The 14,324-nt window shown below is 46.5% G+C and overlaps 1 protein-coding gene across 2 annotated transcripts; it reads left to right on the forward strand.

Moving 5' to 3' along the window:
* Window positions 1-6,164: 6,164 nt before the first annotated feature.
* CHRAC1 (chromatin accessibility complex subunit 1) lies at window positions 6,165-9,882 on the forward strand. Of its 2 annotated transcripts, none has more exons than XM_058564994.1 (3): window positions 6,165-6,494; window positions 8,087-8,213; window positions 8,314-8,776. In XM_058564994.1, exons 1-3 carry the CDS (start codon window positions 6,348-6,350, stop codon window positions 8,364-8,366), a joined length of 327 nt encoding a protein of 108 aa, XP_058420977.1. In that variant the 5' UTR covers window positions 6,165-6,347; the 3' UTR covers window positions 8,367-8,776. The 2 variants fall into 2 exon arrangements, with proteins under 2 accessions (XP_058420977.1, XP_058420976.1); XM_058564993.1 differs by lacking the exon at window positions 8,314-8,776 and adding an exon at window positions 9,171-9,882 and having other exon boundaries at window positions 6,290-6,494.
* The last annotated feature ends 4,442 nt before the right edge of the window (window positions 9,883-14,324 follow it).

A 14,324-nucleotide genomic window follows, 5' to 3' on the forward strand; every position in this document is an offset into this window, starting at 1 on the left:
CTTGCTGCGTTAGCTCCAGATGTGGCCATGGCCACTTTGTACAGAAGCTCGATTGAGCAAACACTGGGTGGTACCAGAGGGTGGCTGGAAAAAGAGACCAGCTGACATGTACAAATGGGGCACCCTGCCACTTGTTTATTAAAGGCCTTCGGTGTGGTGTGGAAGGTGCCCTTTGGTGAGCACTCACAAGGGCTACACATCCGCTCACATCTCTCCCCATTCTGAGAAGTTCATCCAGAAACCCCTTCCTCAGACCTTTCTGTCTTTAAGTCTCCAATCTTGTTTTCTCCAAGTTCCTGGACCATCAGTCAAACTGTTAGCTGCTGCCCCTAAACTGGTGTAGATCCTGCGCCTCTGGCTTTCTCTCCATCCAGGCAAGTTGGCCGCTGGGGGCACTTCCCTTCCCCTCTACCTTTTGGGCACACTTGATGAAGCTGTTATGCTGCAGCATTGCAATTCCGCCTGGTGCCAGCACATTATAAAGCAAGCTATTAACTGGGTCTGCGTTTTTCTTCTTCGCTCGTCTGCCCACAGAGAATGCCCATGAGGCCATAGTTGTGGGGAGTGGGCGAGGTGGGGGGGAGTGGAGGAGGTGCCGTGGGAGTCTGAGCCACCTGCTCAGGTGACTTACTTGTGCTCCGGGACCGGGACCGGCTCAAAGCTGATACCATCATATTCATCAACTTCCCCTTGAAGGTGGAGTGTGGTGTGTGGCTCGGCGGATCATGTCACACCCAGCTCAGGTCACGTACTCATCTGGGGTCTCGTAGCCTGGCCTTTGGTCTCTACCGGTGTCCAATAGCAAATCTGAAGCTGTTGCTCAAGTGGACGATAGTTATTCGCAGAAGAAGATATATCTTTGCTCCAAAGCGCTTGGAGTCTGTGCTGTGACTCTGTTATTGGGACCTGCCAGGACTCCTTACAAGGGTGCTAAATGCCGCAGACACCCCGCCCTCGATCTGTGGGGTTGTCTGGTGAATGGGTCTGAGAGCACACTCAGGTGCAGTTCAGGCAGTCTCCAAAAGTCAAAGAGAGCCCAGTGCAGGGCACTCCACCAGCTTAGTGAAGCAAACCACTCAAGCCGCTGCCAGCTGTTGGAGCTGACACAGAATCTAGAACCTCTGGTAAGTCAGCTCTGTTGATAAATTCAGCCCCATCAAATGTCATGCTCTTATACTGTTAGGATCCATTCCCCATATACTTATTCCCCAAGTTTCTGCAGATAAAAATACATGAATATCCTGTGATTCTTTCAGTGTGAACATCTCCTAAACTGGGCCTCGCACTGATTCCCTGGGGCATGCTGGGATCTGACTCCAATTATGGATTGGAGTTAATGAGGGGCGAGTCTTCAGAAGACTCAGCATCTCCTTGCCAGGTAAGCACCTCAAGTGAGCTCATTAACAGGACTTCAAGCAGGCAAAGACTAATCTCAGGCAGGCAGGGGGGCTATTTCCACTAACAAATAGGCTCAGAGGGATGGGGGGTGCAAGTTTCTCCCATTTGCTTGTATCGTCCCAACTATCCCCATTCTAATTCTCAGGATCCCATTCTTCCCAATCAATAGCCCAACTTCACTGAGAAGCCCTGGTGACGCTGTGAATTCAACTTCTGTTGTAATTATGCATCAGGTAGGATCAAGGGTGGGTCTGACCTTTAGTCTTATCAGCCTCAAGGCTACAAAAGATAAGGAATCACTTAGGACCATCACAGAAGCTCGTTCTCTGACCATGCTTGATCTGCGAGTTTAAAGCCCAGAGCTTTCAATTTTCTTTTGAAATCTCTCCAATGCAATCAGAAGAAGCCAGCCTATCCCGCAAGCCTTGTCTCTATTCCCACCATGATGGTCACTGGCGGGAGCTTTGCCTTCAATGGACACTCCATCCAGGCAGGTGATAATTTAAGTAACTGTTTTGCCAGGGCATGCTGCCAATGAGGTCATCTCTGTGGACCAGCATAGTCAGCTCAGATAACCAGCCCCAGATTCCCATATTTGTGGATCTGTTTCCTACAACCACGGACACATTTCAACGTTCAATCAAAAAAGCAGAGAGGCTGGCCCGGTGGTGCAGCGGTTAAGTGCACGCACTCCGCTTCGGGGTTCGCAGGTTCGGATCCTGGGCATGCACTGAAACACCGCTTGTCAAGCCACGCTGTGGTGGTGTCCCATATAAAGTAGAGGAAGATGGGCATGGATGTTAGCCCAGGGCCAATCTTCCTCAGCAAAAAAGAGGAGGACGGGCATCAGATGTTAGCTCAGGGCTGATCTTTCTCACACACACACAAACACACACACACACAAAGCAGAAACTTTTTTAGATATTTCAAACAGAGAGGGATTTAATGTTAAGAATCAAATTTCAAGGGTGTTGGAAGAGCTGCAGGAGCATGAGGGAGAAGGTGCTCTTAAGAAAAAGAGGAAGGAGATGCCGCGCAGAGATCAGGAAGCTGGTACTGCCCTTGGCTTGGTGCCGAGGAGCCCACACTTGCCTCGGAACTGCTAGAGATGCTGCTGCTGAGCAGAAACCCAGGGTGAAGCCACTCAAACCACCACCTATGCAACGTTGCTCACCATGACGCCCTGCAGTCCCCACCCTGCTGCCAACGCCCTCACACAGGCAGATAAACAACTTCCTCCTCCTACCCGGCTGCAGTCACTCACTAGTGTCTCCCATTGGCAGAATGGAGCCAGAGGCCAGCTAGCAGGGGCTTCTGGGAAGAGTAGTTAGTGGCTTTCTAGCACCTTAGGATACAGACACAGGAGGGAGCAAGGAAAGGTGCGACACCTCTTGAGATGTTGTGAAGAGAAAGGGAACTAATGGATAACAAAGCTAACAACAGAATGACACGATAATTCACTGTGCTTTTTCTAGGGCAGGCAGGTTCCCAAGGTTTATATATTCTTTAGTTCTCCTACTCTTAGGTTTGAAGCTTGTTTCTTTTTTTTAAGTGGTGAGCACTTTCCCACTTTTCTGAAGATTTCCTTCTTTGCCCCTCTCCTTACTTCTCAAAATGATTAATGACTGCAAATATCCTCTGCCAATTCCATGACCTGAGCTTCTCATCCCCCTTTCTCCTTGAATTCTTTTGGCTCTCTTCTTTTCACTCTCCAGATGCCTTCCTCTTCTTTTTCTTTCCTAATCTTAACCCATCCTGCTCTCAAACATGCTGAATGAGAATGACAAACCTTACATAAAACAGTAACCAGCTAGAGAAACAAAACATCTAAAACCTTTAACATATAGCAACAATACAGCTTATTTCTTGTGTGGACTGAAGGACCCTACCATGTAGTTGGTTTTTGTTGGGCAGTTTCTTGCTCTTTCCTTCTGTGAATGTCAAGGCTCTCCCACTTACAGAGGAAAGGAGCCCCTTTGACTACGAGCTGAATCCTGAAGCTGAAGCAGCACCTCCTGCCCCTGCTCTGCACAGGGCACGGTGCCAATTGTCATCACCTGGCAGTTCCAGTGGGATTTTACGTTGGATCTGCTCCCTTACTTCAAAACTCGCATGGCTTTCCTTTGCTCTCAAAAGGACCGTCATACTTCTTGCCTGCCTGCCTGGCGGGCCCCACCTACCTTGCTAACCGCCTCTCCCGCGCCCTCTGCCTCACTCACTAAGCCCTAGCCACACTGGCCTTTCAGTTCCTCAAATTTGCCAGGGCATCTTCCTCCTCAGCCATCCTTCCCACAGGCTGTTCAGAATGCTCGTCTTGCCCCAGCCTCTCTGCATGGCCAGCTCCTTTCCCTTCTTCATGTCTGAGCTTAAAGATCACTTGCACACGATTGTGCTTCTTCCCAGCACTTACCATAGAAGGTATTTCTTTTTCTGTCTCCCTTGTCCTTGAAAGTAAGCTCCGTGAGAGCAAGAGCTATAGCTGTCTTGCTCACTGGCTGTACCTTTGGGCCTAGCAGTCCCTGACATGTATTTGGCGCTATTATTTGGGCCAAAACCTGAGGTCACAGTGGTGAAGATGACACTGTCCTTGCATTCTTGGCCTTTACCTCCTAGCGAGGTAGCTCACAGCAGGTCTAAGACTACTGGGTCATTATGCCTGAAGGTAGATGTGAAAAGACTTTTCTAAAACCCTAATACCACAAATGTCATTAATCTGGAGAATCTGTGACATCTGGCCTCCGGTCCCCTCCTCAGGAAGACTAAAGAGCAGTAATTTTCAGCACCCACTAATCTTGTAGAAACACGCTCTACAAGTATACATTTTATATTTTGTAATCATTACCTAAGTGATGGACAGAATTGAAATCAGAAAAGTTAAACAAGGTATATTTGAATTTTCAAAATGCTTTTCAGATGAACTTTGAAATCAAAGTTAACTTGGGGTAACAAGACCTTGCAGCAGGAACAGGGAGACTTTACACAGTAATTTACACTTTTGCAGAGTGCTTTACAGTTTACAAAAAGCTTTCTCATTCCCATCTCCTCTGACCCTCACCACTGACCTGTGAGGAAGCAGCGCTGGATGGAGTATCACCGACAGGGTGGGGAACTTGGATCTCAATATGCCAGGCACTTGCACACCTCACAACAACCCATCATCATCTTTGCAAATAAGGAAACAGTGGTTCAGAGAGAACACTTGCTTTGCCTGAGGTCACACCTGGTGAGTGGCAGGATAGTCATCTTAATTGACCCTTCAGCTCTTTTGGATGCACTTGATTAATTTATCCTTTCAGAAGAACTTTCTTTGTTTGGCTTTACGGACACCCGGTCTCTTGGTTTTCTTCTCACTCAATGACCACTTCTTCCCAGTCTCATTTGCTGTATTTTCCTTCTCTTCCCCATCTCGGAATGTTGGAGAATCCCAGGACGTGGTCCTTAGAGCTTTCTACTCCATCCACTCTCTCCTCCTAGATATTCACCCAGGTCCATGGTTTTAACTACCGCCTAGACAGTGGTGGCTTCTAAATTCACTGCTCCAGCCCGAATTCCAGGCTGGAATATCCAATTGTCCACTCAATACTGCCACAAGGGTTTGACAGGCAATTGAAACTTGCTCCAAACCAAACCTCTGCCAAATTTGCTCGTCCAGCAGAATTCCCCATCTCAGTAAATGGCACCATTCCTTCACTCATACTCCACATCACATTAGCGAGTCCTGTTGACTCTATCTTCAAATTAGATGCCAAATCCTACTACTTCCCACAGCCTCCACCCTGGTTTAACCTGCCATCATTTCTCAGTCCCATAACAGCTTCCTAACAGTGCTCTCCACCTGCTTACATTCTCGCCCTCCTACAGTCTGTTCACACACAGCACCTTGAGCATTCCTTGTAAAACTTCAGTAGGACCACCTCACTCTTCCCACGGCCTCGCAACTCATATGGAAAGAATTCCACGGTCTGTAAGACCCTACCTGATCTGGCCTCTGGCTACTTCCTACCATTCTTTTCCTAGCTCATTTCACCTTAGCCACACTGGCATCCTACTCATCACCTGCAATCACCTTCTACCTGATCTCTCTGCTTCCACTCTTACGACCCCCGGTCTATTCACAATCAGCAGCCAGAGGGATCCTTTTAAAGACATATCCCATCATCCTTCTGATATCTTTCAACCACTTCCCATTTTTCTTAGAATAAGATCCAATAGGACCTAGCGCGCCTGGTTCCACGCCTCGCTCATTCTGAGCTGCCCTGCGGGGGTCCAGCCTCCAGGCCTTTGCATTTGTTGTTCCTTCTCCCAGGAATGCGCTTTCTCAGACGTCAATACGGCTTATTTCCTCTCTTCACTGCCCAACCTTCTTCCCTACCACCTTGGTTAAAACAGTACTCCCGGTCTCTGTATCTTCTGACACTGCTTTCTTTTCCTTCGTGGTATTTATCCTATTTGCTTGCTGTTTACTTCGTCTTCCCTCTAGAACGCTGCCTTCAGGAGAGCGTTCTTTTGTTCACACTGCATTCCCAGCTCCAGCACAGCGAGGGCAGTGAATCAACATTCCTGAAACTTTCCATCCCCCTCCTGGCAGAGCTCTCCCCTACCGTTCGCCTCCCTCAACAGCACCCGCCCTCCCCTCGGGACCTCCTGCTCCCCCGTCCCGCGCCCCGCCGTCCCAGCCGGCCGCCTTTCCATCCGCTCCGCTCGGCGCAGGGTGCCGAGGGCTCCTTCCGGCGGCCTCGGGGGCGCGGGGCATCACGGGGCTTGTAGTCCGCCACCGAAAGCGCGGCTGCCGGCCCCCGCGGCCGCGCCTCCCCGACACTACAACTCCCACGGGGCAACGGGACGCCGCTCCCGCACCCACCGTGTCGGCCGGCCACCTCGCGGCGGGCGGTGGGCGGTGGCGTGATAGCGGGCGGTCCCGGCGGCCGCCGCGGGGGAGGGGCGCAAAGATGGCGGACGTGGTCGTGGGCAAAGACAAGTGCGGGGAGCAGCGGCTCGTGTCGCTGCCCCTGTCCCGCATCCGGGTCATCATGAAGAGCTCCCCCGAGGTGTCCAGCATCAACCAGGAGGCGCTGGTGCTCACGGCCAAGGCCACGGTGAGGCGGGCCGCGCGGGGAGCAGTGAGGAGCCACGAGACACGGGCGGGGATGGGGCCGCCCGCCAGCCTCGGCCGCGCCGCCGGCTCCCCCCCGGCCCGCGCGCCGCCGGTTGCCCCTCGCGGTCTCACGTGCGCGCGCCCTTCCGCGCCCCGTCCTCCCTCGCGCGCCCCGAGCTCCGCCCATCCCGCGCCGTTCCCGCCCTCCCTCGCGCGCCGTCCGCCGTCCCGCGGGCTGACGCGGCTTGTTTTGGTGTGTCGTTGCCCTGCGTCGCCGTATTCCCGTCCCTAAAGCCTTCGCTTTTCTCGCTTCCGGCCTGTTTGGGGGTTTGGGGGCCCCAGCTCCTCAGACGGTCCGGGGCGAGGGCCCGGGCGCCGTCCAGCGAAGCTCGAGGGCTTCCTCGGGAGGTGGCCGGGCCGCGCTCCCCGCGTCTGCTAGGCGGGCCGCAGTGGCATCCCGGAGACCTCCGCTTCCAGCCGGTGTACTAGCCCCCTCCGAGGTGCGGGACAGATCATTCGTCTCTTGTGGTTTGGTCTCGATAGTGGCGTGTCAGAACCCTTCCTGTTTTACACGGGGCCGTGTTTGAGCTGCCGTCTTCATTGTTTTAACTTAGAGTCTGTTTTCCAGCCCCTCCGAGTTCAGGACACAGTGTCCCTACGGTATGTTGGACTAGAGCTAACGGAAGTGGGAAATCAGATTTCTTGCCTGCTTTATGCCAGAGCCATGCTTTCTTAGAGCCCAGGAAAATAATTGCCCGCTCAGCATTGGGATATTTGTGTTTTCCTGTACAATTTCATTCTGTAAGTATTAAGGAACTGTGGCTTATGCAGGCCCTTCTTTAATCCCTTACTGAGCAAATTAGATGGAGTTAAAGCAAAAACAGAGAGAGGGGCTCAGTCCAGGTTGTTTCTTTAGGGAAGGTATTGGTGCAAAATGGGAAATGTCCATTTTCAGCTTCAGGTTGCTGACTATTATAGTTGTAGGCAAACCACCTTGGACACAATATATTCAAATGAAAGACTAAAATTGTGTTCCTGAGCCAGATAGAATTTTCTTTTTTTTTTTTAATAATTTTTTTTATTTATTATTTTTTTCCCCCAAAGCCCCACTAGATAGTTGTATGTCATAGTTGCACATCGTTCTAGTTGCTGTATGTGGGACGCGGCCTCAACATGGCCGGAGAAGCGGTGTGTTGGTGCGCGCCTGGGATCGGAACCCGGGCTGCCAGCAGCGGAGCGCGCGCACTTAACCGCTAAGCCACGGGGCCGGCCCAGATAGAATTTTCAAATGGTCTCATGCTCCCTTTTTACTGTACAGATTGGTTATTGCACATTTATGATTCATTAATTACTTTTAAATATTTTTGATAAGTTAGAAATCTAAAATAAACTTTAGGGAAATGCCTTCTCCACCAACTTTGATATGGCCTTGCTTTCCTTCTAACCTCATATTTCTCCTTTCCCCAGTGATTTCCTGTAATTTGAGAAACCAAGATAATCTGAGTTCATCTAAACTTAAAGTAATTTAAAGATGAAGTTCTATGATAAGTTTTCAAAGCACACCTTTCATTTTACTTTTTGGTTTTGTTTTAGGAACTCTTTGTTCAATATCTAGCCACCTATTCCTACAGACATGGCAGTGGAAAAGAAAAGAAAGCACTCACTTACAGTGATTTATCAAATACTGCAGAGGAATCGGAAACTTTTCAGTTTCTTGCAGGTACTTAGCCTTTGAAACATTCTGGTTAAAAAATGCTTAGTAATTTGCAACTCTTTCTTTCCTGCTTTCACTGAAATTGACATTTTGCTGCTTTCTCCAGGTGCCAAAGTTTTCCACGACCTGGCACAGGAAGACCTTTTATGTTTTGTCTGAGTGTGTTTGTAATGTGGTTCACCTAGAACGATAGTGAAGTCAACAGCCTGCACCAAGGATGTTTGGCTGGCTGGGTGAGCCTGGCAGACCCACCTCCTCAGACTCCTCCTTGCCACTGAAGGGAAAACTCTGGGCTGCTTTCCTTGGCCCCAGAAACAGAAAAACTAATGCTTGTTGTTGTAATAGTTGTGGGACACAGCCAGAAAGAGCTTAAGTCTACCCTTGGGGCCAGCCGGTCTGAGGTGGTTTGGGCAGGGTTGCTCAGTCGTTATCAGCACATAGAAGCACATAGTTTGCAGTCAGTAGAATGGAAACAGGTCTTGAGCATTAGTCAGCAGACAGTGCTAGTTTCCTGCTATTTCACCCAGAAGTGTAGTCTGAATTTTGTCTTGTTTTGGAACCTATTCTAAAGCAGGAACTAGTTGGGGCCGGCCCGGTGGCGCAAGCGGTTAAGTGCGCGCGCTCCGCTGCGGCGGGCCGGGGTTCGCTGGTTCGGATCCCGGGCGCACACCGACGCACTGCTTGGCAAGCCATGCTGTGGCGGCGTCCCATATAAAGTGGAGGAAGATGGGCACAGATGTTAGCCCAGGGCCGTGTTCCTCAGCAAAAAAAAAAAGAGGAGGATTGGCGAATGTTAGCACAGGGCTGATCTCACACACAAAAAAAATAGACATGATTTTTCATAAACAAAAAATTAAAAAATAAATAAATAAATAAAGCAGGAACTAGTACATTTTGAAATTTGCATTGCTGTATTCATGGTGTACCACAACCAATTGCTGATGTTAGCTTTATGTTTTTAAGATATATTACCAAAGAAGATTTTAGCTAGTAAATATCTGAAAATGCTTAAAGAGAAGAGAGAAGATGACGAGGAAGAGCATGACAACGATGACAGTGATGATGATGACGCGGAATCCTAAACCAAAAAAGTGCTTTAAAAATCAACCTGGTGAAGACCGTTCTGGATTGGCACCATTACTTTGAAGTAAGCACAACACTGTGTGACTTTAGTCTCCTCGATTTTCAGAGACTTCAAGTACATTGTATTCTTTCCTGGCTGAGATAGAGCATCTGAGGCACCTATACCATAAATAGCCAAAAGGAAAGTAACCCAGACAACGGCCTCTCTTTGACAGGTCCCCGCTGCAGTTGGAGGGTACCAAGAAAGAGTTGTCTGTACAGTCAGGCACTGCCACTCAATCTGCTGCAGCTATAAGCAGCAGAGGCAAAGACAATTTTGCTTAACTTTTAAATTTACAGATAGATTTTGAAGAGCTTCTAAATATCATTTGTGTAAATTCGTATATGTATATTTTGAAATCCTTATAAACAACTAGATCCAGTTTTAGCTAAATATGTAGTTTATGCGTAGTATGTTACATTTCAGTTTTTGTATTTCAAGAAAATTTGACTATTTGTCCAAATACTGCATTTTTTTAACTGTAAAGAAATAAATTTTTCTTTTTTATTAAAAGTTGTACATAGTTTTACAGTAAAATGCTTTATGAAACTAGTTTTAGAACCCTCCATTGTTTTACTGCCTTGCTTATTACCTGAGACTTTTGTGATATTTAAAAATAAGGATTTCTAACACTTATTCCCAGAGAAGAATTTCAAGTCAAATTAGCCAATGCAAAAAGAAATGTTACCTCTGCATGAGCATATTTTTCTTAAAAAACGTTTTAAAACATTTTGTATGTTGAAGATCTCTCTTTTTACTGTTCTTTTCTTTACACCCATTGTGATTGTTTTTACTGTCCACAAGAGGAAACCATAAGCCCTATTTTTTTTTCACATACAAATTTTTGGCTCTTGTCTTTTCAGTCTCTTTTTTAAAAAAAAAAATTGAATTATAATTTATATCCAGTAAAATCATCCTTTAATGTCAAGTCTGTTGGTTGTGTAAGCAATCAATATACAGAACAGTTCCAGTCACCTCAGATGTTCCCCTGTATTCTTCTGGAGTTAGTCCCTTTGCCTATCCCCAGGCAACCACTGATGTTTTCTGACCATCTTGTTTTTAGAATAAAATATTTTAAAATCCACTTTTTGGTGTACAGTTCTGAGTTTTTTTATTTTTTGTTTTTTTGGTGAGGAAGATTGGTCCTAAGCTAACATCTGTGCCAGTCTTCTGCTATTTTGTATGTGGGTCGCTGCCACAGCATGACTTGATGAGTGGTGTATGTCTGCGCCTGGAATTCAAACCTGCAAACCTGGGCTGCCCAAGCGGAGTGCGCTGAACTTAACCACTATGCCACTGGGCAGGCCCCAGTTCTGAGTTTTGACAGATGCAGAGTCGTGTAACCACCAGCACAATGAAGATACAACAGTTCTGTCACTTCCCCCAAATTCCCTCATGGTCAAACTCATTCCTACCTTTAACTTTGACAACCACTAAGCTATTCTTTGCCTCCATAGCAGGAGCCAGCAAACTTTTTCTGGAAAAGGTCATATAGAAAATATTTCAAGTTTTGTGGGCTATATAATCTCTCACAACTACTCAGCTCTGCCATTGTAGTATAAAGGCAGCCAGAGATAATACATAAAGGAATGAGTGTGGCTGTATTTCAATAAAACTTTATTTCTGGAACTGAAATTTGAATTTTGTATAATTTTCATGGGTCATGAAATAGTCTTGATATTTTTCAACTGTTTAAGAATGTAAAAACTATTCTTAGCTTATAGGCCATACAAAAACAGAGTAGGCCGGATTTGGCCCACGGACTGTGGTTTGCTGGCCCGTCTTTCCATAATGTCATATAAATGGAATCTTACAGTATGTAGCATTTGAGTCTGGCTTTCTTATATTTAGCATAATGCATTTGAGATTCATCCATGTTGTTGCAGGTATCAGCAATAGACTGCTGATAGCTGCAATATTGCTTTTTATTGCTGAGTAGGATTACACTGTATGAATATACTATTTATTTATCCATTCCCCAGGTAAATGGATAATTCCCAGTTTGGGCTGGAAACAGTCTTGATAATTACAAATAAAGCCCTATAAACATTTGTGTACAGGTTTTGTGTGAACATAGGATTTCATGTCACTTGAGTGTACACTTAGGAGTGGAAGTGTCTATTTAGGTTTGTAAGAAACTGTTTTCTGAAGCAGCTGTGCCTTTTGCACTCCCACCAGCACTGAGAGTTCCAGTTACTCTCAATCCTCTGCAAAACTTTTTGTTTTTTAATTTTAGCGGTTGTAGGTTTTAATTTGCATTTCCCTAATCACAGATGATGTTGAGCATCTTTTCATTTGCTTATTTACCATCTATATATTTTCTTTGGTGAAGTGTCCGGATCTTTTGCCCATCTTTTTATTGAGTTTTCTTTCTATTGAGTTTTGGGAGTTTTATATATTCTGAATGCAAGTGCTTTGCCAGATGATGTGATTTGCAAATAATATTTTCTCCCAGTCTGTGGCTTATCTTTTCATCCCCTTAACAGCATCTTTCAAAGAGCAGAAATTCTTTATTTTTTTAAGTTCTGTGCATGGCCTGGAGTATCTATGCCTACAGTAATGTGATGCTGTTTAACAAATCCCCAGGAAAATACTAACTGGTTTTTGTGTGTAACCAGCTGAAACATCCTTAACCCATCATAAGCACTTCAGATCCAATTATTTAGGGAGCTCTCATCCTTCTTGGTTCGTTCTTGAATCACGTGCTAGTTTATTACAGTAGCTTCCTAACTGGTTTCCTCACCATCTTTATAGCCTCTCTTCCCATCCTGCATACTGCTATCACATTATCAAAATGATTTTATGAAGATTAATCTTTTCCTGGTCAGAAGAGTTAAAAATACCTGATATTGAAGTAGCCATTGGGGCCGAGCCTCTGTGTGCCTTGTGTACATTTTCATCTAAGCCTCACAACAATTTGCAAAGTATCCACGTTTTACAAAGAAGGGAATGGAAGCTCAGATTAAGGAATTAGTCCAAGGCACACTAGGAAGTGGTGGAAATGGGATTCAAATCCGACTACACTCTCCACTGGACCATGCTGCTTAAACAAGTGCAGTTTCGGGGCTGGCCCAGTGGCACAGCGCTTAAGTAAGTAAGTTCTCGCGTTCTGTTTCAGTGGCCCGGGGTTCACAGGTTTGGATCCCAGGCACAAACTGACGCACTGCTTATCAAGCCATGCTGTGGCGGCATCCCATATAAAGTAAAGTAGAAGAAAATGGGCACAGATATTAGCCCAGGGCCAGTCTTGTTCAGCAAACACAGGAGGATTGGCAACGGATGTTAGCTCAGGGCTACGCTTCCTCATAAAAAAAAAAGTGCAGTTTCTCCGCACTGTGTAGGGTAAATTCATTTGGCATTCAAGGCCCTCAAAACTGATCTTAATCTATATCCTGTTGTTTTCCTACAGTAACTTGCCATTCCTGCTGAAATGGGCTCCCGCATCCTCTATGGAGCATAAAGATGCACTGTACATCCTCTGATAAAGGAGCTATTTTCATCATATACTGTTTTTACTCTTAGGTTTCTCCAATCAATTTACTGCTCTGGCCATTCAGTAAATGATAATGAAATAGCGAGAATGTAACAAGGGAAGGCAGTATTTACTAAGTAAGGATACCGTAGATCTCACATCAGTTTCTGTATATTCTTTCATTTTCAATTAGCATGTACCAGGAGTAGTAGCAGCAGTAGTGGGCACCAAGGTGCTTTGTGGTTTTGGATATTAAGGAGGGGGTGGGGGTGAGGGCGAAGGGGGATCGGCCCTGTGGCGTAGCAGTTAAGTGCGGGCGCTCCGAGGCTGGCGGCCCGGGTTCGGATCCTGGGCAGGCACCGATGCACTGACGCACCACTTGTCAGGCCATGCTGTGGTGGCATCCCACATAAAGTGGAGGAAGATGGGCATGGATGTTAGCTCAGGGCCGGTCTTCCTCAGCAAAAAGAGGAGGATTGGCATGGATGTTCGCTCAGGGCTGATCTTCCTCACACACACACAAAAAAGTACAGGGTCTTGGATACATTAAGGGGGAAAAAAAAAACCCCCTTCATCTTGATTTTGTTGAGGGGGTTGGGGGATAGACGAACAAAATACACCAGAATGTTAACAGTAATTACCTATCAGTGTTGTGATTACAGATAATTTAAAATTTTTATTTTTATGTTTATCTGAATTTTCACATTTTCTTTAATGAACAGATTCTTAAAAATCAGAAAATAGCTTTAAATGAGAACAAAACTTTGGCTTGCTTTAGCAACAATGCACATCCTAGGCATTTTTATTTATTTATTTATTTATTTTTTCCCCCCAAAGCCCCAGTAGATAGTTGTATGTCATAGTTGCACATCCTTCTAGTTGCTGTATGTGGGACGCGGCCTCAGCATGGCTGGAGAAGCAGTGCGTCGGTGTGCGCCCGGGATCCGAACCCGGGCCGCCAGTAGCGGAGCGCTCGCACTTAACCGCTAAGCCACGGGGCTGACCCATCCTAGGCATTTTTAGCCATTTTTTGGTTTTCTTAATCTAACCTTCCTTTCCTTTCCCAACACTAAATATTTTTTCAGTACAGTTAGAAGTCAAAAACAGCCCAGAGTGAGGCCACCAGGGATTTCAGAGCTGCACCAATATGTGCAAACATAGCCAATGCAGAGGGGGTTAAGTGACCCACCAGGCTGAGAACCCCAGATGTGGTCGGCTCTGATTCCCACACACGTAGAGTTCACGGTTTTGCACTTGATTGGGGCTTAGTTGAATGGCTTTTTACTTCATCTTTTCTCATGACTGCCAGAGTAGAAACACCCAACTCATCCTAGACATCACATTAGTTCTTCTCCTGTCCAAGTCATTCCTGTGGTTTTCATCCTCAAACCTCAAATGCCTAGCTCTGTTGAGTACCTTGTTCAAGGAATAGGCCCAATGCTTGTAGAATAAGGCTGTGGGGCTCTATCATTGAAGGCATGCTTCTACCCTGGAAGCCTGGAATCTTAACCCTGCAGAAAGA

The sequence above is a fragment of the Diceros bicornis genome, chromosome 21, assembly GCF_020826845.1.
Source record: "Diceros bicornis minor isolate mBicDic1 chromosome 21, mDicBic1.mat.cur, whole genome shotgun sequence".
Taxonomy (NCBI): domain Eukaryota; kingdom Metazoa; phylum Chordata; class Mammalia; order Perissodactyla; family Rhinocerotidae; genus Diceros; species Diceros bicornis.